Here is a 21,971-nt window from a genome sequence, read left to right on the forward strand (position 1 = left end):
GGATCGGGCTGGGGAGCATACAGGGGATTCCGGCCCCGTCCGCACCGAGCTCGGCACGCTCGAGGGCGATGCCGCATGTGCGGTGTCCTCCGGTGCCGGCAGGCTGCGTGCCTTTGCGCTCTGCACCGCCGGTTCCCCGCGGGTCGGTGCCGCTGCCTGCGGTGCTGCCAGTACCGGCGTTTGCTTAGCCGCCGCCCTGCCTGCGGTGCGGGCGGCTGGCTGAGTATTGGAGGCTGAGCCGCTTCCACGTGGCTCTCCGTGCCGCCGCCGATCAGCTGTTGCTGCGGCTGGGGGCTGCTTGCTCCTCCCGTCCCGCTCGCTGTTGCTGCCGGCAGGGATCGGGCTGGAGACACTTTCCTCCGTTTCTGCGCTGATGGAGTGAGAGGCAGCTTTCCTTTTAAGGGCCCCGGAGGGTCCCTCCTGCTGCGGCCGCTCCGGCGCTTCTGGCTGGAGGGCCTTATCAAGAAGCAGCATTTTTTTTTTGTTTTTTGTTTTTTGTTTTTAAAGCCTGAAGAGGACATTGTTGGTGAGTCTTTGTGTTTTTAAGTGGGTACTTAGCACCTTCTTTGTGCCGTTTTCCCCGTCCGATGGCCTGCCTTAGCAGGAGGGCTGATAGCCCTAGCTCCTGGCCTCCGGCGCTTGTTACTGGGACTGGCTGAGCTGTCCCTCTCCTAGCTTGTTCGTTGTTGGTTTTTTTTTTTTTTGTTTTTTTTTTTTTTTTACAAAATAACAACCGGCTAGCTTATAGTAGCCTAAGTGCCTGAAAAAACTTTAAGAAAAAAACAGATAAAGCCGTTGAATACACTACTTGGCCTTAGCCTAGTTGGATTCCGTCTGCAGCCGACGGCGGTTAAGAGGAACTGGCGGGGACCGGATCGCGCACATGGCCGGGAGCGCGCGGGGGAGCGGCGCGCACCGGCGCATGCGCGGTCCAGCAGAAACTGCTTGGAAGATCCGATCTGCGGCGCCGGGCGAGCCCGACACCTAATGTGGAGCACCCACGGGGACACTCGAAGAAGAAGAAAGAAGATTTGTCAGCCTCTCATGGCCCTACAGCCACAGGCTTCCAGGTGCTGAATGTAACAGTCTTCCTCTTGCCTAAATCCTCCACACCTAAGAGCAGTGGAGACTTAAGAGGCCAGAGCGGAGAACTCTGGTGCATTGTGGGGGCACATGTGTGACATCTGTGGAGGCTAATGAATTCGATTTAAACCCATGCCTCACTACCCTTCATTCAGAATTTTAAATTCAAATTGAACGCTACACCCAGCAGGTTACTATGATTTTAGGATTTCGATAGGTCATTTTTAGTGGTCCATAAAGCGAGCTGTATGGAATATACAGTGAAGACAGGCACTTGGAAAACATTGGGCAAACTCCCTTAAAATCGAGTTCATCTCATCGTGTAGATGCAGCTTAAGATACTCAAATTACAACTAACAGCTATTAGAACAATTAGCACAATTTGTCTTTACCAGAAAGGTGCTGTGGCTATGGCTGGGTTTGGGAAGCATATTTAGATTTAATTCTCAGCTTCACACGTTATCTTTGGTAAAACACTTACGGCTTGTCTCCACTAACTGGTGTGTAAATTCCAATACACACTAGCATGACATTCACTAACTGGCCTATGCATACCCTGTGGAAAGAAAAAGCTTTCCTAAGTGTGCATTAATGTGTATACTGGGGAAATTTTAGTGGCTGCCAGTGGGGTCAACATGAACCAGTTAGTGTGCACCATGCATCTGAGGAAGAGGGTCTTTGCCCATGAAAGCTTATGCTCCAAAACATCTGTTAGTCTTTAAAGTGCCACTGGACTACGTTGCTGTTTTTGGCTATGTCTACACTAGAGCGAACTGTTGACAGAAATGGCTGTCAGAAGATCTCATTCGACATATCTTCAGTCAACAGATCACAGCCACACAGCAAAGCCGATCACTCTGTCGATTTGCTCTGGGAACACAGAGCAGCAAGGAAGCCCAGTCACCCTCTTGACAGAATGTCCAACCGGCTGCCTGGTGATCTGAAAGCCCTATCTGTTGACAGAGGGCCCTTCCGCCCAGAGCATCCATACTTGCTTTCTGTTGACGGATTCTGTCGACAGGCGTTCTGCCTCCTGGGGAAGAGGCAGAGGGCTGTCAAGAGAAGTGCCAACCTCTGTCGACAGTGTGTTGACAGAACACATTTTTAGTGTGGCTACGCCGCAGGTTTTGTTGACAAAATGCTTGTTTTGTCCACAAAACCCTCTAGTACAGACGTAGCCAAAGAGTGGTGTTATCTATTCTGTCCTGCACTGACTCAGTACAAATAATATTTCCCTATCTAAAGAAATACTTAATACACTCATACTACTATGGAACAGGCCATATAAATACACAAACAGACATTCTATCTCCCTTCTCTAAATTCCCTTTACTGCAACACAGTTCATTCTAAACAGGTCATCTGAGTTGAAATAAAAAACAAAGCTGTTTAGTTTTTTTTTTTGTTTTTTTTTTCACACACATACACCCAGTAAGACACGTGACCTCTAAAACCACATTTAATCTTAGTGACACAATGCTCCTCGGTCTCCTCCTCCTGAATTTGAAAGAAATATTTACTACTACACAAAAAGGCACACATATCTCATGTAGCCTTCAGAGCTTTTACTGATTAATTAGTTTAAATCTGAAAAAAAGTCATTCTAGATATAAAATTTCTGAAACACCAAATAGTCCACAGCAATTTTCCCAGGAATTTAAAAAAAGGACTGAAATTGGGAAACAATAAGATGCAATTCACTGGTGATTTGGAGCACATGAGAATTTGATAGCTCTTAAATTCTAAGATCCACAACCCTCCCTTTAAAAAGCATTAAGACAATAAAAATCTAAAATTCTGTACCATGGTTAACGTGTTTCAAGGCAGTACTGATGTCCATTTTAATTCATTAAGGAAAAGATATAGTGACTCAAATATTAAAATGTATTCTGTCTTACTAAAACTACAAGTAGATAATATTACAGAGGTGTTATTGAGGATTATCTGACCCTCTAACTACTACCCCAAGCTTGTCATACACATGGGCACTAATGATACTGCGAGGTGTGACACTGATCAGATTCAAGAGTGATTACTGGGCTCCGGGAGTATGGATGAGGGAGTTTGGGGCACATCCTTCCTGTCAAAGGTAGGGGCCCACATGAAGACTGGTGGAGCCGGGAGGCGAATGCCTGGCTGCAAAAATGGTGTCGAGGGCTTTGGCTTCCTCGACCATGGGGTGCTATTCCAGGAAGGACTGCTAGGCAGAGATGGCCTTCACCTTTCAAGGAGAGGGAAGACCCTATTCGGACACAGACTGGCTAACCTAGTGAGGAGGGCTTTAAACTAGGTTCAACAGGGACAGGGGAGCAAAGCCTACAGGTAAGTGGAGAACATGGAGACCTGGGAGATGGGTCAGAAATGGGAGGGAGCACGGGCTATAATGGCAGAGTAAAAGGATGGTTAGGGCAAAACTGGGAGGCAAGATCAAATCAGTATCTTAAATGCCTACACACAAATTCAAGAAGTATGGGTAATAAGCAGGAAGAACTGGAAGTGCTAATAAATAAATACAACTATGACATCATTGACATCACAGAAACTCGGTGGGATAATACACATGATTGGAATGTTGGTATGGAAGGGTAACAGCTTGCTCAGAAAGGACAGATGGGAAAAAGGAAGGAGGTATTGCCTTATATATTAAAAATGTACACACTTGGACTGAGGTGGAGATGGACATAGGAAAAGGATGTGTTGAGAGTCTCTGGGTTAGGCTAAAAGGGGCGAAAAACAAGGGTGATCTCATGCTAGGAGTCTACTACAGGCCACCTACCCAGGTGGAAGAGGGGAATGAGGAGTTTTTTAAACAACAAAATTATCCAGGGCCCAGGATTTGGTGATGATGGGGGACTTCAACTATCCAGATCTATGTCGGGAAACTAACACAGCGGGGCACAGACTATGCAAGAAGTTCTTGGACTGCATTGGAAACAACTTTTTATTTCAGTAAGTTGAAAAAGCTACTGCGGGGAAGCTGTTCTTGATTTGATTTTAACCAAAAGGGAGGAATGGATAGAGAATTTGGAAGTTGAAGGCAGCTTGGGTGAAAGTGATCATGAAATCATAGAGTTCACAATTCTAAGGAAGGGTAGAAAGAACAGCAAAATAGAGACAATGGATTTCAGGAAGGCGGATTCTGGTGAACACAGAGAGCTGGTAGGTAAGATCCCATGGGAAGCAAGACAGGGGAAAAACAACTGGAGAGCTGGCAGTTTTCCAAAGGGACATTATTAAGGGCCCAAAAGCAAGCTATTCCCCTGCGTAGGAAAGATAGAAAATACAGGAAAAGACCACCTTGGCTTAACCAGGAGATCTTGCATTATCTCAAAATAAAAAAGGAATCATAAAAAATGGAAACTAGGGCAAATTACAAAGGATGAATACAGGCAAACAACACAGGCATGCAGGGGAAAGATTAGAAAGGCAAAGGCACAAAATTAGCTCAAACTAGTTACAGGCATAAAGGAAAACAAGACACCTTTTTATAAATACATTAGAAGCAAGAGGAAAACCAAGGACAAGGTAGGCCCATTGCTCAAATGAGGAGGGAGAAACAGTAACAAGAAACTTGGAAATGGCAGAGATGCTTAATGACTTCTTTGTTTTGGTCTTCACAGAAAGTCTGAAGAAGGCATGCCTAACACAGTGAATGCTAGTGGGAAAGGGGTAGGGTTAGACGATAAACAAAAAGGAACACGTTAAAAAACCATTTAGAAAAGTTAAGTGTCTGCAAGTCACCAGGGTCTGATGAAATGCATCCCAGAATACTCAAGGAGCTGATACAAGAGGTATCTGAGCCTTTAGCTATCATCTTTGGAAAATCATGGGAGACAGAAGAGACTGGAAAAGGGCAAATATAGTGCCCATCTATAAAAAGGGGAATAAAAACAATGCAGGAAACTACAGACCGGTCAGTTTAACATCTGTGCCAGGAAGATAATGGAGCAAATAATTAAGGAAATCACCTGCAAACACTTGGAAGGTGGTAAGGTGATAGGGAACAGCCAGCATGGATTTGCAAAGAACAAATCACGTCAAACCAATCTGATAGCTTTCTTTGATAGGATAACAACCCTTGTGAATAAGGAGAAGCAGTGGATGTGATATACCTGGATTTTAGTAAGGCATTTGATACTGTCTCGCATCATATTCTTATCAGTAAACTGGGCACATACAACTTAGACGAGGCTACTATAAGGTGGGTGCAAAACTGGCTGGATAACTGTAGTCAGAGAGTAGTCATTAGTGGTTCTCAATTCTGCTGGAAAGGTATAACAAATGGGATTCCGCAGGGGTCTGTTTTGGGACTGGTTCTGTTCAATATCTTCCTTAACGATTCAGATATTGGCATAGAAACTACGCGTATTAAGTTTGCAGATGATAACTGCGAGGAGTATCAAACTGGGAGGGGTTGCAACTTCTTTGGAGGATAGGGTTATAATTCAAAATGATCTGGAGAAATGGTCTGAAGTAAACAGGTTGAAGTTAAATAAAGACAAATGCAAACTGCTCCATGTAGGAAGGAACAATCAGTTTCATACATACAGAATGGGAAGCGACTGTCTAGGAAGGAGTATGGCAGAAAGGGATCTAGGGGTTATAGTGGACCACAAGTTAAATATGAGTCAACAGCATGATGCTGTTGTAAAAAAAGCAAGCATTATTCTGGGATGCATTAACAGAGGTGTTGTGAGCAAGACGTGAGAAGTCATTCTACCTCTCTACTCTTGGCTGGTTAGGCCTCAGTTGGAGTACTGTGTCCAGTTCTGGGCATCGCATTTCAAGAAAGATATGGAGAATTGGACAGGGTCCAGATAACAGCAACAAGAATGATCAAAGGTCTAGAGAACATGACCTACGAAGGAAAGCTGAAAGAACTGGGCTTGTTTAGTTTGGAAAAGAGAAGACTGAGGGGGGATGTGACAGCAGTTTTCAGGTATCTAAAAGAGCATAAGGAGGAGGGAGAAAACTTATTCTTCTTGGCCTCTGAGGACAGAAAAAGCAGCAATGGGCTTAAACTGCAGCAAGGGAGGTTTACGTTGGACATTAGGAAAAGGTTCCTAACGGTCAGGGCAGTCAAACGGTGGAATAAATTGCCCACGGATGCTGTGGAATCTCCATCTCTGGAGATATTTAAGAACAGGTTAGATAAATGTCTATCAGGGATGGTCTAGACAGTACTTGAGGGCAATGGGCTGGACTCGATGACCTCGAGATCCCTTCTAGTCCTGGTATTCTATGAAAACATTTAAAGAGAAGCAAATTACTATAGAGATGATTGTTGATAGGAAAAAAAATCATAAGGTACTATATATTAAAAACTTTCTGTTCACAGCATAACATTTCCCAAATGTCTGTGGACAGAATGCAGAGCAAATGTGGAATGCAGAAAGTAAAAGATGTGAAAAATTATTACAGGTTAAATACCGCTAGTGTTACACTCACCCCTACTGCCAGCAGCTTGATGCAAATGAGCAGGTCTCAAAAATGCAAAATGGCTGTCATCTGTATATTCAACTGGTTCATCTGCATATTCACAGCAGAAAACAAGCAGCCAAGACGTGTTTCTGCCAGCAAAAACCGCCTTTGTTCCCAGCCCTGTATCCCTGATTTTTTCCAGGCATAAGGGGCTGGGAACAGAGGGGATTTTTGCTGTTAGAGCTACATTTTCACTGCTTGTTTTCTGCTGTGAATATGCAAATGATCTACTCAAGATGATCATATGCATCAAGCTGCTGGCAGCTGGGGTAAGTGTAGCACTAGCCCTAGCGTATAAACAGAAAAAAAACTTCATAGTTTTAATTAATGAGGGAAAAGGGGACTACCTTATTGTTTATTGGCTGTTATTCTTTTAAGTTGTTTCACTATAATGGTAATCATTTGTTTTTATTTCTCACTCAGCTAAACAGAAAATATTTGGTCTAAGTATCTTTTTTATACACATATTATATGCATATTATAAGATTTGTTGTAGAAAAGGACCCCTTTAATATTCTACATTAGGGAATTTTATAAAAAATTCTTCATGGGTGGTAACATGGGTCCATCTTAAAAATTTTGGTGGCTACATAAGCCTTTGTCATTACTTTAAAATGTTGAATAGCAGATTTAAACTAATTCCACAGTGAAAGTGCTGAAGGTCACATGAGATAGGTCTGCACTGTTGTGTAGCAATAAATATTTGCCATGCCTAACTGCATCTGTGGTTTCCATCAGTGGTCAAAGCATTTCATGTGCGACACTTCCTTGTTAATTACTGCTATGATAGCATACCACTGAACACAAGGACAAGATTAATATCTTCATCTGAAAATAATGGCTGGCAAATTAAAGCAATGGGACATGGGGATACTTTCACCTTTAGCTAATACCTCAAGTTTAGCTTCTCTGATAAATCCTCAACAGGTTGAGGACAAAGAACTCCAGAAGCTTACTCCTGAAATCAGTATTCCTTGAGCCAAAATGCAAAGAACTGCAATTACGTCACAAGAGAAGTCCCATACGATTATACATTTGATAAAGTAAAATCGGGTGTGACAATAAATAAATGAAATTGGTAACAAGAGATGGCACACATTTTTACTAAATATCCCATTCCCTAGCCAACTGATCACAATTCACTTCTAAACAATGTTGGTAAAACATGCAACTATTAACGTGAAATAATGACAAGACAGTGACATTCTGCTATATGACAGAGATAAAGGCACACAAAATAGCCATACAAAATCAACACGTCACATATAACGTACAGGAAATGGAAATGCAAACATGTGTTTTGGTTTTCACTGACTTGAAGTGGCCCTTGCTTCTACAGGTTGTACCTCCCGAAACCGGGACTCTGGTCCTGCCAGAACACAGATGTTCCTGGGCCAGAGATCCTGACTGGCGGGGACTCAGGCAGCAAGAGGGCAAGTTCCCATCCCTGCTACAGCTGCTGCAGCAGCCAGGCCAGAACAGGGTGGCCAGTGGGACTGGAAGTGCAGTCTACGTCAGGCTGGGGGACCAATGGCAGGGGACCTAACTTAGCCTGGGATATTCCCTTGTTTGGGACCAGTCACTCTCCAATCAAAGTTGGAACAAAATTAGCTCCTCTTCCCACTTTCCTCTGGTATAGAGTTTTTATACTAGGAAGAGAGGCCTCTCTAACTTTTTCCATATGTGGAGCAGAATAAGCTGTCTTCATACCTTCCTCATATCAATATTCATCAAACTCAGATTTCTGAGTACAGTAGATCCACGCTTTGCCTGGACTTGGCTTATGTGTTTTTATATTAAAGCAGTTCGAGTCTGGGGGAACCCCACTTTATTGCACGCTGCCTTATCAGTTATACCTGCACTGCCAGCCAGCTCAGGGGCTCCTTAGGAAGCAGCTCTTGCCTTGAGACTGCATGGCACTGCAACACCGGGGGCAGAGAGGGGCAGGCATGGCTGGAGCTGTCGCCACCTGATCAGCCCCGAAGCCATGCCATGCGGTGGCTGGAGCAGTCCAGAGCCAAGCCATGCCACGGCTAGAGCTGCCCAGGGCTCCAACACCACAGCTGCAGCTGCTGCTGCCTCAGCAGCCCTGGGACCCAGCTACCCCATGGCTGGGGGCAGCAGGGGTGCCATGGCTGCTTTGCACAGCCGGCAGCTGCAGCAGGGGGCACCCTGCCCTGCCCCATCCCTAACCCAGCCCCTACCCACCTGCAGGGGGAGCCAGAGCCACCAGCTGGCGCACAGGCTCCAGCCGCCCATTTCCCCCAAATGGGTTAATTCCGGGGATTTCCCCGCACCAATTTACACAATATTTGATTTACCCAGAGGTTGCCCAGGATTTACTGTAGTGTATTTTTCCCTTCATTTGCTGAACTATCATTACTTGTTGTTCTCCCTTTGTTCCATTCAGATGCAGGAAGAATTAAATGATGTGCCAAAAGTCAAATAACTCAGAACCAGTTAAAAAAAAAATCAAACTCTTTCATCTTCTAGTATTGTATCTTATTTAGTAAATTTTGCTGTTTATAGATGACTCAATGTACAATTACTCAAAATAATTCTGAATATGAAAAAGTTGAACAAAGAAATAAAGTTAAAATGTGCAGATGCAAAGGAGAACTGGTTAAATGAACAGTGTAAGATAATTCAACAGCAACATGGAAGTGATACAAAAGAGATGCATATGCGAATCCAGGAGGTAACAGGAAGGAAAACATGGTCATCATCTGGCTGTCTGAAGTCGAAGGATGGTAGTATAGTAATGGAAAAGCATAAAATTTTGGAAAGGTGGTCAGAATAGATTTCAGAACTCTATGATGATGAGAGAGTGGAAAAGCTGAGTCCCTCTAAGAATGCAGATGGGTCCACCTGTACTGAAGGAGGAAGTAAGAAAAGCTTTGAAATGCATGAAAAGAGGAAAAGTGCCTGATCCAAACAAACTTACGAGTGAGATGTTTGAAGCCTTAGAAGACTTTGGTATTGACACAATCACAAAATTCTTAAATGATATTTATAGTATAGGGCACGTACCAGAAGACTTATCAAGATCCGTTTTTATTGCCTTGCTGAAACAACCATGTGCAAATGAATGTGAACAGCATAGGACAATCAGTCTCATGAGTCATATTACCAAAATTCTTTTGAAGATTATTATGAACCAGATTCGAAATCAAATACAGTCAGATCTTTGATGAACAATCTGGATTTGTGAAAGACAGAGGTACTAGTAACGCAATCTACATTTTAAGGTCATGAAAAAAGAGCACTGAAAGTTCAAAAGGACATATATTTGTGCTTCATCGACTATGAGAAAGCATTTGAGTAAAACAAAGAAATGATGAAACTGTTGGAAGAACTGGATATAAATGGGAAGGATTTGAGAATAATTAAAAACATCTGAGGACAGCAGCCATCAGGGTTGGAAAAAACCTTAGTATATATGTGAAACTAAATCTAAGAGTGAGACAAGGTTGTGTTCTTTCACCTGATCTCTCTGACTTGTACAGTGAAAGAATAATGCACAAAATAGAAGGTCTACCAGGATTAAACATCAACAACCTGGGGTATGCAGATGATACTGTTTTAATAGCAGAAAGTGGAAAAAGATCTTCAGGAACTGGTTAGCGTTGTCAATAAAGAAAAGTGAGCTGAAGGGACTCAAGATGAATATCTTGAAGACAGAAGTAATGGTTATTACGAAGACAAAGGAACTGCCAACGTGTGAGGTACTAGCAAATGGAACAGCTGTTCATCAAGTGACTACATTCAAGTACTTTTGATCCTATATCACATCCGATGGTAGGTGTTTAACTGAAGTGAAATGCAGAACTGCTCAAGCGAAAGCAGCATTTCAGAGCATGAGAAGCATTCTCACAAACAGACTTATCATTGGAGGTGAGGAAAAGTGTGCTGCAATGTTATGTAGAACCAGTCCTCGTGCATGGATGCGAATCATGGACTATCGGCAAACAAGCTGAGAAGTACATCAAAGCCACAGAAATGTGGTTTTTAAGAAGGATGTTGTGCATCTCATGGATGACCAAAAGGATGAATGAGTGTCTTAAATGAAGCCAACAGCAAAAGAACACTGTTCAATAGGATAAGAACAAGGCAGGCAAAATTTATAGGCCATATAATTAGAAAGTCTGCACTTCAAAATTTAGTGACAACAGGAAAGCGTAATGGAAAGCAAGTATGAGGTAGACAACATGCGCAAATACTGGATAGAATCTCTTCATGGTTGCATTGCCACAGTACTGCAGAGATGCTCCAGAGTACTCGTAATAGACAGAGGTGGAAGGCCATGATTGCCTATGCTAATCAGCATGGCATGAATGAACGAATGGATTACTCATAAAACTCCTCTATGATAGAAGTAATGGCACAAACCATAGATTCTGAGACACAGAAGATTCAACCTTTTTGGTGCTTAGTACTTACAATTCATCTAGGTAGAGTCTCAGTTGGACTTGTTATTTATTATGCTACAGTAGCTAGTAATTTGCCAGGCTGCAAGCATTAAAACTCCTCACCTGCCACTTTATGCTACTAGATTTTTTCTATGATGTGTTTATATTTCTAAAGACATTATAGGTATATCAAAAATCTTGTTATAAATAATAGATTAAATCTTTTGAATACAACAGCTCTGAAAAAATACAACTAAACCATAATGCAGCCATACAATGCATATAAAACATACAAAATATTAAGGCACTAATGATGAAATAAGATTAAATTAGAAAAATGAAGAGACCTTTCCCCAGAATACACCAAACAGCAATTTGCCTTATTTCCTTACTGACCACGTGTCAGGTTATCAATCTATCATATTTCCATTCTGACCACAAAAGGGTTCAAATCACAGCTGTCATAAAACATAAAACCATTTTTTGTCAATTAATTTTAAACTTTTATTTAAAAGAATGTATAGGTTGGTGACTTGCCATATTATGGCTGGATAGCATAAACATACACCATTCTGAGGTACAGTATCGAGAGGATAGGTATACATAGTGCTACTCCTTTTTACGTCGAATGAAAATGCAATCCAATGTCCATCTTGAAAACTTATAGGGGAACCTAGCCTTATGGATATGAGTGAAGGAAATAAATAGAAGGCAACAAATCAGCAACAGTTTTTAAAAGTATGCTAATAAAATTAGGTTGCAGCTTCCATAGACTGAACCCTTCTAATATCTCAGAATAAAACAGAACCTGTTCTCCAATAGGAAGGTACACATTATAAAAATTAAAGTATTAAAACCCCGATTCTCCTTGATTTTGTTAATCATAGTAGCCAATATATTAAGCACAGAAGCAGCCCAAAAGATTACCATTTAGCACAAAGAATGATAGATTAATAACTCAGTAATGCAATGCAATTTGAATTTTTTTGCTGTTGAGTTAGTGTTGCATAGAGTTAGGTGCTAGATTAGGAAGAAAACAGAATTTTCTAGTTCCTACCTATATCATTGGTTACCATCTTGGAAAACTTTCTGCTTTTGGTCTTCACTGTAAATAACATTTTAACAAAAAATGTCAAAAACTATGAAGGTACTAAAGGATGAACTGAACAAAATAATGCTATTAAAATAAAAATACTGTACCCTTTTCTATAAAATTATTCATTTTTTGATCGTCATCATCATCAGAATTGTTTGGAGAACCAGAACCTATATGAGTGAAGACAGAATGAAATGGACACGCAAAACGGACATTCACAAAAAGATACATGTACAACACTGATTTGACAAAGACTATGCACTATATTAAAAAGTCTTATGAGACTTAGCATATTGTCACGCTGACTTCACAGCTAAGATACATACAAGTATTGATCAAAGACAAAAATGTGAGTGAATCTTTCTGTTATGACTGTACAGATGCCAAAAACTCTTTGCAGTAATGGAGCATACAGAAAAAGAAGCAGGTAATCTGAAACAAAATTACTGGATAGAGCAATATTCACCGTCACAATATAGTACATATGGGTTATTTTGGTTAGACATTTATTTCCTGAAACAAATAATTTATGGGCACCTACTATGGTAGTCTCTAAATAAGAAGAGAATAAAGTATTTATCCAAATTTTGATCTAGAATAAATACAACATGGCACAACCTTTGGTCTCCAAAAACAAGAAATCAATGAACTGCCAGAGTTCTGCCAGCTATGGTTCTAAAGACCACTGATATTGAATGGACTACAATTTGTGTACCCACTTTTTTAGAGAGGTTTAATTTGGTGGCCTTTTTAATTTTACTAAAATACCAAACAGGTATTTACATTGCTAAAAAATCACCAATAAACAGGACAAAGTGTTTCTAGTATTATTATTTCAGGTATTTGAGCATGGCACTTTGTGTGAGCTACGCAACTTCATCCAGAGCATAGGATGAGCGGAGCAGAGTTTCAAGATTCTCTAAAATCTCTTCATTTTCTTCCCTCCGTAGTTTAGCTCACTCTCGCTCTCTCAAAGCTAGAGTAAGGGCATGAAGTTTCTTCTATAGCTATCATCTCTGTAACCACTGAGTAGAGGAAGTTAGAATGTAACTGAAGTTGCAATTCTGCTAATTTGGAAGACTGAATTGTCACCCCATTCATTCTGTGTCTTCAGTTGACCTAAGATGTTGCAGACTGTCAGTCTCAAACACTGATCTTCCAGACTGTAGTACAACCAATCAATCTCTAGATCAACCTTATTTTACAACTAAGTTCCAAAACTATATTTGCTGAATTTTTATAACATGCAAAACTTCATAAAGGCTGTGTCTACATTGCCACCTTACTTCGAAGGAAGGATGGTAATGAGGCTGTTCTGCCATGCATAGCCAGCACTTCATTAAGCAAATGCCCCCCCCAGCGCAGCAACTCCGAAGTTTTAAACTTTGAAGTACCGGCACACATCTAGCCGCGGCGCACCCACTGGTACTTCGAAGTCCCCTTACTTCTCACAACACCCACCCCCCACTGTCTCATGGCTCCTCTGCAGTCTTGGTGCCCTCTCTAGGAGTCCCTTTGTGAAGCTGACAACAATTTCTCCAACCACACAGATCATGTTTCTTCATTTTATACTAAAAAATTAATTTGCAAGTTATCTTGAGAAGTCCACTTCTGAATCTTAATCTCATTCAAAACAAAGCATACCCAGAATGTGGCGTGTTTTGGTTTTTGTTTCTTTTTTTTGTTTGCTTCTTTGTTTTTTTTTTGTTTTGTTTTTTGGTTACTCACCTGTCACAGTGTGTTTATGCCCCACCTAGTGCAGAAATTATCTTTGACTCTTCCATGGCAGAATGAAAACTGATTTTACTTATTTAAAAAGCGTATCTAACCCCAATTTCAGATCTTTAAAAAATGATGAGCATTACAAAGCTATTATGTTAAATTAATTTACAGAAAGTTTTTGAATTTCAATTCCAGTGTTTCCACCCCTCAAAGTTTTTCAAGTCTGGTGCTAATCTCGAAATACTCATAAAAAAACATAGCCGATTATTTTTCTTCTTTATCGTCTTCCCAGTCTTCCTTTTTGACTTCTTTGTTTTTCAAGTTTTCATTTGTAAGTTTAAACTGTACTGTATTCCTTCCACCCGTGATGTCTAAATAATGATACTTCTGAAGACTGACACCTGACTTTCACAAAAGATGCTAGTCTTTTCATGCTTAATATTTTTGGGCACATTTTTTCTTGTTTCTCTACTTCTCCTTTCCTACCCATATGCTTCCGATGCTTCTTTCTCTTTGCTTTCCCTTTTCTTGTCCTTTTCTTGCCTCCTCCTCCTGCTCTTTGTTTGTCTTTTCTCGTGAGCTACACTCCTTTAATCGTAAAATTGCTATCTTAAAACAAAAAATAAATAAAACACAAACCCATACAAAAGAGACACTCCAAATTATACAGTCAATATTTTGATGTTCATTTATTCTTGTATATTAACTAACTCCTTAGGCCAAGTAACTGTATTTTTTAAAAGTCAAAACTTGCCTTAAATCTAAATTTGCAGGTTAGGTCATTCTACTTACTGTACCTGTTAAACTGTACCAATAGTTCAGTTAGACCTATTAACAACACCATGTAATATGTAGGACGGAGTGCTTCACTGCAACAATAGCAGAACACAGTAAGTGGATCGTAGATTTTTGCATCTACTAGACCTGGTGGTGGTATTCATGATTAAACAGGAAGGACCTCGTTGAGTCTACATGAGAAAAATACTTCTCTACATCTGTCCAAGAGAATAGTGTAGCCCAAAATCAGGCTGAACACTCAACGAACTATTTAAGTAACTATGTCAGAGCAACACACCTCTAACTCTACTTCATGTTTTAAAACCAAAATCTTAATATTAATTTGTTTTTAAATGTAAAGTAGAATTAATTGGCTAACATGTTGTTCTGGCCAAATTCCAATTCCATTCACAATCTGCGCCCTGAATAGGAAAATCTTAAACTGGTGACAGATTGATAGTTTGATGAAGTCCACTGAAACTCTGAATACAGTCTGAATGAGGGTCAAAACAAAACTGCTAAATCAGAATGTCAATTCAGAAATTAAGTTTAATACTTTATAAAAAGTCTTCCTGAGAAAGTCTAAAAAGAGGATATTTTGTTTTGTTATAGATATATCTAGGTGCTAAAGATGACACTCCTTTTTTCTAACAGCAAGGGAGCTAAGAGGAGGTGTTTTCAGTTAAGGGCATTCATCTTAGGAGCTTGCATACTCCACTAATTCAACAGAGAGCTGCCTACACTTACAGAGCTGCAGCAGTGATCCTGTAGTGCTTAGTGCAAGAGAGCTCCTCCTGGCAGCACCAGCACCACTTCCCTGAAAGGAAGTATGTTCATCAGAGAAACTGTCCCAATAATATAGCACTATCTACGCTGGGTGTAACTATGTTGCTTACGGCCATGATTTTCTGCTCCCTGGAGCAACTTGGGTGAGGTCTGCATTAGGTAGGTAAGTTGATTGTAGATACACAATTCTAGCTATCGCAGTTGCATAGCTAGAATCGACTTATCTGCAATTGACCTACCTGGCTGTCCTCACAGAGGAAGGATGATGGGAGAAACTCTTCTGTCGACCCCCCTGCCCTTACACCTCACGACACTGAGGAGTACCAGGCCAACTGTTGACCTCAGATAGTTTGATTTTGTCTCTCTCTACTGGGCATGTGAAATCAAAACCCCGAATATTGACTCTGACCAGGTCAATCTTCCGCGTTGTATAGACAAACCCTTACTTATACCAACATAAATCTGTACTGTAGACAAGGGCAGAATATGAGTTTGTTGACATTATGGACTCTCCAAAGTACATATCTTTCTACCCAGGCTTTCAATAAGGGTCTGAGGCAATACAGGCTACAGTAGGTTTAAAGAAATCTAGTATTTAAATATTTTTACAGGCTGTTGTGGTGAGGAGCAGCCATAATGTTATTAGTTTTTCAGGAGATGAGTTCATTTTAATATGCTTGTTCCTACCCAGTCCAATTAAAATATGCAGATAAAATAAATCTGCATTTCTAAATCCTGATCTACCTCATCAGACTACAGATTCTAAGACAAAATGAATAAAATGACAGACCCCATTGAGAGTCTGGTCAAAGTGATGGGAAAAGTGAAACTGACATATTTCTAGACACTTTTGAAAATTCATTTTTAATACTAGTACATTCTTTATGACTGCATTTATGAGTATTTGGATGATTGGAGCCCTAATGAGTAAATACTCGTTACAGTTTTGAACAATAAGGCTACATCTACATGACAGCCCTATTTTGAATTAAGACAATGCAAAATGCTATATCTTATTTCAAAATAACACAACCACACACAAAATGCATTTCGAAATAATATCCAGCTATTTTGAAATAGCATTTCTGGGACCATAGTGCTTTTTCGAAATAGTGCCATTGGAGCCCATTATGGCCTATTTCAAAATAGGAGTTATTCCTCAGGAAATGAAGTTTACCAGAATTGAAATAATTAACCCACCATTTCAAGTTTATTTTGAAAGAGCGTGTGTCATTTAGACACTTTTATTTCAAAATAACTGCTGCTATTTCGAGAAAACTTGGCCATGTAGATGCAGTCTTACAGTGAATCACCACAGTACTCCTTTAAAAGTTCCAGCTCTGGTGTAATGCAAAATATCAACTTGTTTGGAGTGGGGAGGCTCCTGTTTTGGTAGTCTGCTAATGTGAAGAAAGTTCTGAGCGCCTAACTAGTTTTTTCAATTACCATCTTAACAAGAAAATGGCAGTAAACTCACTCTATGGAATTCAGTCAAAAATAGCTTTCCCCAAAAAAGACTGAGGACTTTTTTTCCCCTTTTGCTATGTGAGATATTTCACCATGTAAAATCTTTTTAAAAACAACTTTAAAAGTTCCACACTTGTGATCTTCACTGAAATGGAAACGACTTGAGCTATTACTGTTGTCACAAGTTGTGAGTATATTACATTATTAGTACTTTAGGAGTTCCTACACTGCAATTTCTAGTCAAGACCCCCTTTCCTTGCTGGATGTGCAGCACACACAAACATTAGTGATTTTACAAAATTAATAGGAAAAGCACTCACAAAATATACTGTAGCATGAGAACGTCACTCTCCTCACAGCCTCACAGATAGCATGAATTTCCAATCTAAGAATATCTTTGCCTGTTTGCTGTCTCCCTGAAGCATAAATATTTGAAACTTACACATGCCACTTGACTCATCTTTTCTAGAACTCAAATACATTGACTTTGATAGAAAACAATTCTGTAATGCTAAGTGAAATTTTAAATGGCAAAATCAACACAACCTGTTGAAAAGACAAAAGCTACCATAAGATTCTATGCAATTAATCAGTGAGTATTGTTGGCAAATGACTTAGAACAATGCATGTCACATTCTGTGCAAGTATAATTTTAAAATATTTGGAAAAACTTAGTTACCCGAGGTGGGTGACTTGCAGCGATCCTCTGGCACTGTAGTCCCTTCATTAATATCACAAAGGCCTGCTGAAAAATAGAAAAATACTTTAAAATAAAAAAAACAAAATGGCTGTTTACAATCTTTCTTGAGAACTTCAGTGAGTTTTTAGCCTCTATATTACACTAATATACCACTGCTTCTCCCACTTTAGGGCAAGATGTTTTTGCACAAATTCAACAGTCTTCACTTGAGAGGCTGACCTCAGTTACCTCAAAATAATCTGTTTAACATAAGCTATGTTATCTCAAGTAGCCAAAATTTTTCACTTGATTTTTTAAATCAATTCGCCAATATTTAATCAGAAAAGTAGTATTTGGCAAACATTTTAAAGTACAGCCTTGTATAATCAGAATAAGTTTATTTTATTAGCGTTAATTATGTGCATTAAACACGTATACTGTCCATAACAAAAGCATAATAGATGACCTAAAATCTGATTTAGGGAAACTAATTTATATTTGTGATAAAAAAAAAATCACATTAAGAGGATTATAACATTAAGGAGTTCTATAAAACACTTTAAGGTAAGCATGTGACCACTACTATATATTTTAAAATAACTTCTAATTTCGGCACGGTCATACTATATATCTGCAGTTTTTCAACAGAACTCTTCGTTTTAATTTCAGAAATGGATTGATTATATAAGGTGGCTACGGTTTATTTTTTCCCCCACTGATGAAGGAAGTCAAAACACAGGAATCACATACTGCCACCTGGTGATACAAATGGAGTTTTTGATCCTATTTTCTTTATGCCTTGACAAAGGATGTGTTGAAATGTAAAGTTACCAGTTAGGCCTTCTAATGCTTTGTTGGTTTTTAAATAAAAAAAACTTTCATTAACGTTTTAAGAATATTAATCTGGTCTCTGGCTCACTTAAAACTAATTTTCTCTTTGCATCTTGTTATGATGTACCATGCTAATCTAAAGACAATGAGTACTTATTGCATAAATGAAACACACGAGTACCTGCACATGCACAACAAGATTTTCAACAAGGCAAAATCTTTGTTCTAACCATCCGAACCTTCTAGGAAAAAATGTGGAAATTGTTGAGGAGATTGGGGGGGGGGGGGTAAAGGGGGAACATTCCAAGTCAGAAAAGACAGAATAAAGGTGTACCCAATATGCACCTGCACAACTCCTGATGTCAGTATTTTGCATTATTGACATAGATGGCAAAAGTAGGTGCAAGAAATAGTTTTTCTGTTTCAAAACTCCCTGGTGCCATTTTTTATATTCTTGATCTTAGGGTTAACCAGTCAATACTTTCTGAACACTAAATCCAGAGACTTATCCTGCGAGGGAAAGAAGAGTTGCCTAGCCTTATCTAATTGTAGCTCTTCAAGATGCTGCCACCAAAGTCAATCCCACTAAAGATGTCTGATCAAAAATTTTTGAACTGCAGTTCCACTGGGCCACACATACTTGTGCTACACATGATCTTATGCACTTCTACTGCTAGAAGGAGTGGCCCCCCTTCCACTCCCACATCTTGGCGTACAGGCCATTGACTACCATTCACCAGCATCCTGTTCTGGATGATCTTTTTCCGGTTCTAACTAGGTCCATCCCGTTTTTTTAGTATCTGCCTTCAGGTCTCTGCACTAGGTGTTTTTTGGGCATTCTCTTTTCCTTCTTCCTTGTGGCTTCAAACGTAAGGGCTTGTATTGTAATGTTGGTGATTGGGTTTCTAAGGGTATGTCCAATCCAGCACCATCTTCTCTTTCTATTTTTCTTCTTCAGCAGTGATGCTAATTCTGCTTTTCAAACTTGACATATGATCTGGCAGCTACATCAAGAGTGTAGTTCTTTACATAAATTAGGGGATTACTCTAGGAAGTAGCTTCCTTTCAGACTTCAGGCACTGGAATGTTCCAGAAGCAGGCAGAAATGAAGCTTGTCTACTAACACTACTTTTGAAATTTGGAAGGAAAGGTTTAGCAGCCATATCATAAGAGACTGACATCCACTATGTGGTCTATTTTGACATTCTCTGATGGTGGAAGGCTTGACGCTTCAACCAAGATGGCAACAGAGATGAAAAGGTGGGCTGAAGAGTTGTGTAATATAATAAGACTTGAAATTTCCCAATTATGGAATTTCTTCTCTCTAGAAGCAGAGTGAGATTTAGGAGAGGAGAAAGCCAGTAAATGGATGGCCTAATTCAAATGAAATCCCAAAACCAATACCATTTTTATCTCTGTGGAACGTTGGGGAAAAGGGGATCAATGACAAGGACCTGGGAATTCACTGACTCTGCAGCCAACGTGATAAAGATTAAGAATATCATCTTGAGAGTGAGGTAAGGAAGAAGTACTCTGAATGTGGCATGAAAAGGGGTCTCCAAGAAGTTTGCAAAGACAGTATTAAAAATCCATGTTGGAGAGTTCTTGGGCACATGAGTAAGTACACAGTAACCCTTTCAGGAATGTGGAACTATGGGCTGAAAACTGAATGTGACCAAACAAGTGGATGGCATGCAGAGAATGCTGGTAAGGTGGTGATATATCAAACTGGATGTTAAGCCTGGGATGCAGCCTCAGAAGGAAACACGAAGGAGGCTGAGCACTGATCACAAACTTGTTTATTGCCTTGCACCTGGGGAAGGCATGTTTCTGGATTTCCTTCTCTGGCTATCATACCACAAAACTGCCAATAAAGCTGGAGCGTTTTTTCCCCCAACAAATGTGGTAAATGAATGATAAGCAGTTGCCAATACCTAAATACTATTTGCATCAAAGTCAATGGGACAGGATTAGTATACATTATTATTAACTGGGTATTGTCACTATCTGGGTACTTATTAAGTGAACAGCACTGCAATATATTGCAGACGTGGTATCTGTTACGGGCTGCAGCATCGCATTTTGTAGTACAATCTGCAATGCGATGTGAGCTCAATTGCTGCTTTGGCATGCTCTGTGAAAGGAAAACTCCTTTTTAAGACTATAGTCCATGGATCTGGCAGTGATTCAGGCAGGTATCAATATTCTAGCTAACTTTTTACATCCATGTGCGGATTTTTTCTGTGTCCAGAATAAATTTTATGTGCACCAAACCATGGGCAAATGTGCACCACCAGTATAAAACAAAAAACCTTCCTGTGGGTGCTTTACTAATCAGTTGGGAAGCATCTGAATCTCTTGAGTGGTTGCACAACCACACAACTTACAGGGAATGTTGGTGGGTAACCCAATCTGTTCTGTAGCCAGTGCAGTTGTAAGAGGCCTCTGAATTTTTCTGGTGACTGACCATTAGGTCAGTACGCATAGGACCACTGACAGTATTGCTGATAGTGCAGAGTAGTATGGTGGGACCACAACTTGCGCTCAATTGATATTTTGTAGAAGAATGGATGGACTTCAGCCAGGTAAAATTTGGTAAGCAGCGTGACATAAATGCAGGCTGACATATGCTATGCTATGACACGAGGCCTTTTGACTTTTCATCAACATTTTAAAATACTTTGAAAAATATTTATTTTGTTACTTTCATTAATGGATGCATCTGAACCTCTAGTCAGGCACACTTACCTGGCAAGATCTGTAGCCCAGCAGGATTTTAGTTAGCTGGAGGATCACTTACCATGGGTGTGGCCAAGCATCCCATGATCCAATAAAGTTTGTTTACAGCCACCAATCCTGGCTATCAGTATTCTATGCTCTTATTTCACCCTAATTTATCCCTATGTGTCTTCTAACAGCCCAGTAAGCAGTGGAAGTGTTGGTGATGCTGCTAGACAATACCAACCCCCACCTCCATGGTCTGGCAAATTCTCTTGTTTGGCACCAGTCAGGTCCCAAGGGTACTGGACTACAGAGGGTCAACATGTACCTCAGTGTTCTTTCCATAAAAAAACACTACACGAAACAAAACACCACCAGGTAAAGAAACACCACAGACAAGATTGCTAGGTAAGCCAATTATGGCTCTTCCTTTTCAAAGGTAGTTTTGTTCCTTCATTTGGTTAGAACCATAAGGGAAGAGGTTGATGAAAGTGAACCTCTACCCTTCTGTCAGTTCTCATCACTACCAACCCTGAAACAGATTGATTAATGTACAATAGCACCAAGTGCTCAAAAGGAGATAATCACAAAAATCCTGTTGGCTACATACACAAAGTACACATATTTATGCTAAAGTTACTAAGAACATAAATCCGTTATGAGGTTATGCTGCTATGCATAAAAATACATCACAAGTACTGTTTTTTTATGATTAAAAAAAAAACCAGTAAATTTCTGTTCCAGAAGTGATTTTCTAAACAAACAAATAAATTGGAGAAGATAGACTCCTTTTCAAAGCTAGAACAAGACAATGCTGATAATTTGCATTCTGAAAAAAACATTAAGCCAGGTTATACTTGAATCAAGTATGCTGCAAATAATTTCCAACAATTTCACATAGCTCTCATGTTGTAAGAGG

The 21,971-nt window shown here is 40.1% G+C and overlaps 1 protein-coding gene across 2 annotated transcripts in view; it reads right to left on the reverse strand.

The window, feature by feature from the left end:
• Window positions 1-21,971, reverse strand: part of STXBP5 (syntaxin binding protein 5) — a 183,964-nt gene that overhangs the window by 40,764 nt on the left and 121,229 nt on the right. The window contains exons 19-21 of one of the 2 annotated variants that reach the window (XM_074990422.1): window positions 17,501-17,566; window positions 12,174-12,239; window positions 12,031-12,078 (exon numbers count right to left, since the gene is read on the reverse strand). In XM_074990422.1, coding sequence (XP_074846523.1) covers window positions 12,031-12,078; window positions 12,174-12,239; window positions 17,501-17,566 — 180 coding nt within the window. The remainder of the gene's footprint in view (window positions 1-12,030; window positions 12,079-12,173; window positions 12,240-17,500; window positions 17,567-21,971) is intronic. The other variant, XM_074990423.1, reaches the window with a different exon arrangement.

The sequence above is a fragment of the Carettochelys insculpta genome, chromosome 3 (assembly GCF_033958435.1).
Source record: "Carettochelys insculpta isolate YL-2023 chromosome 3, ASM3395843v1, whole genome shotgun sequence".
In the NCBI taxonomy this organism is placed as follows: Eukaryota; Metazoa; Chordata; order Testudines; family Carettochelyidae; genus Carettochelys; species Carettochelys insculpta.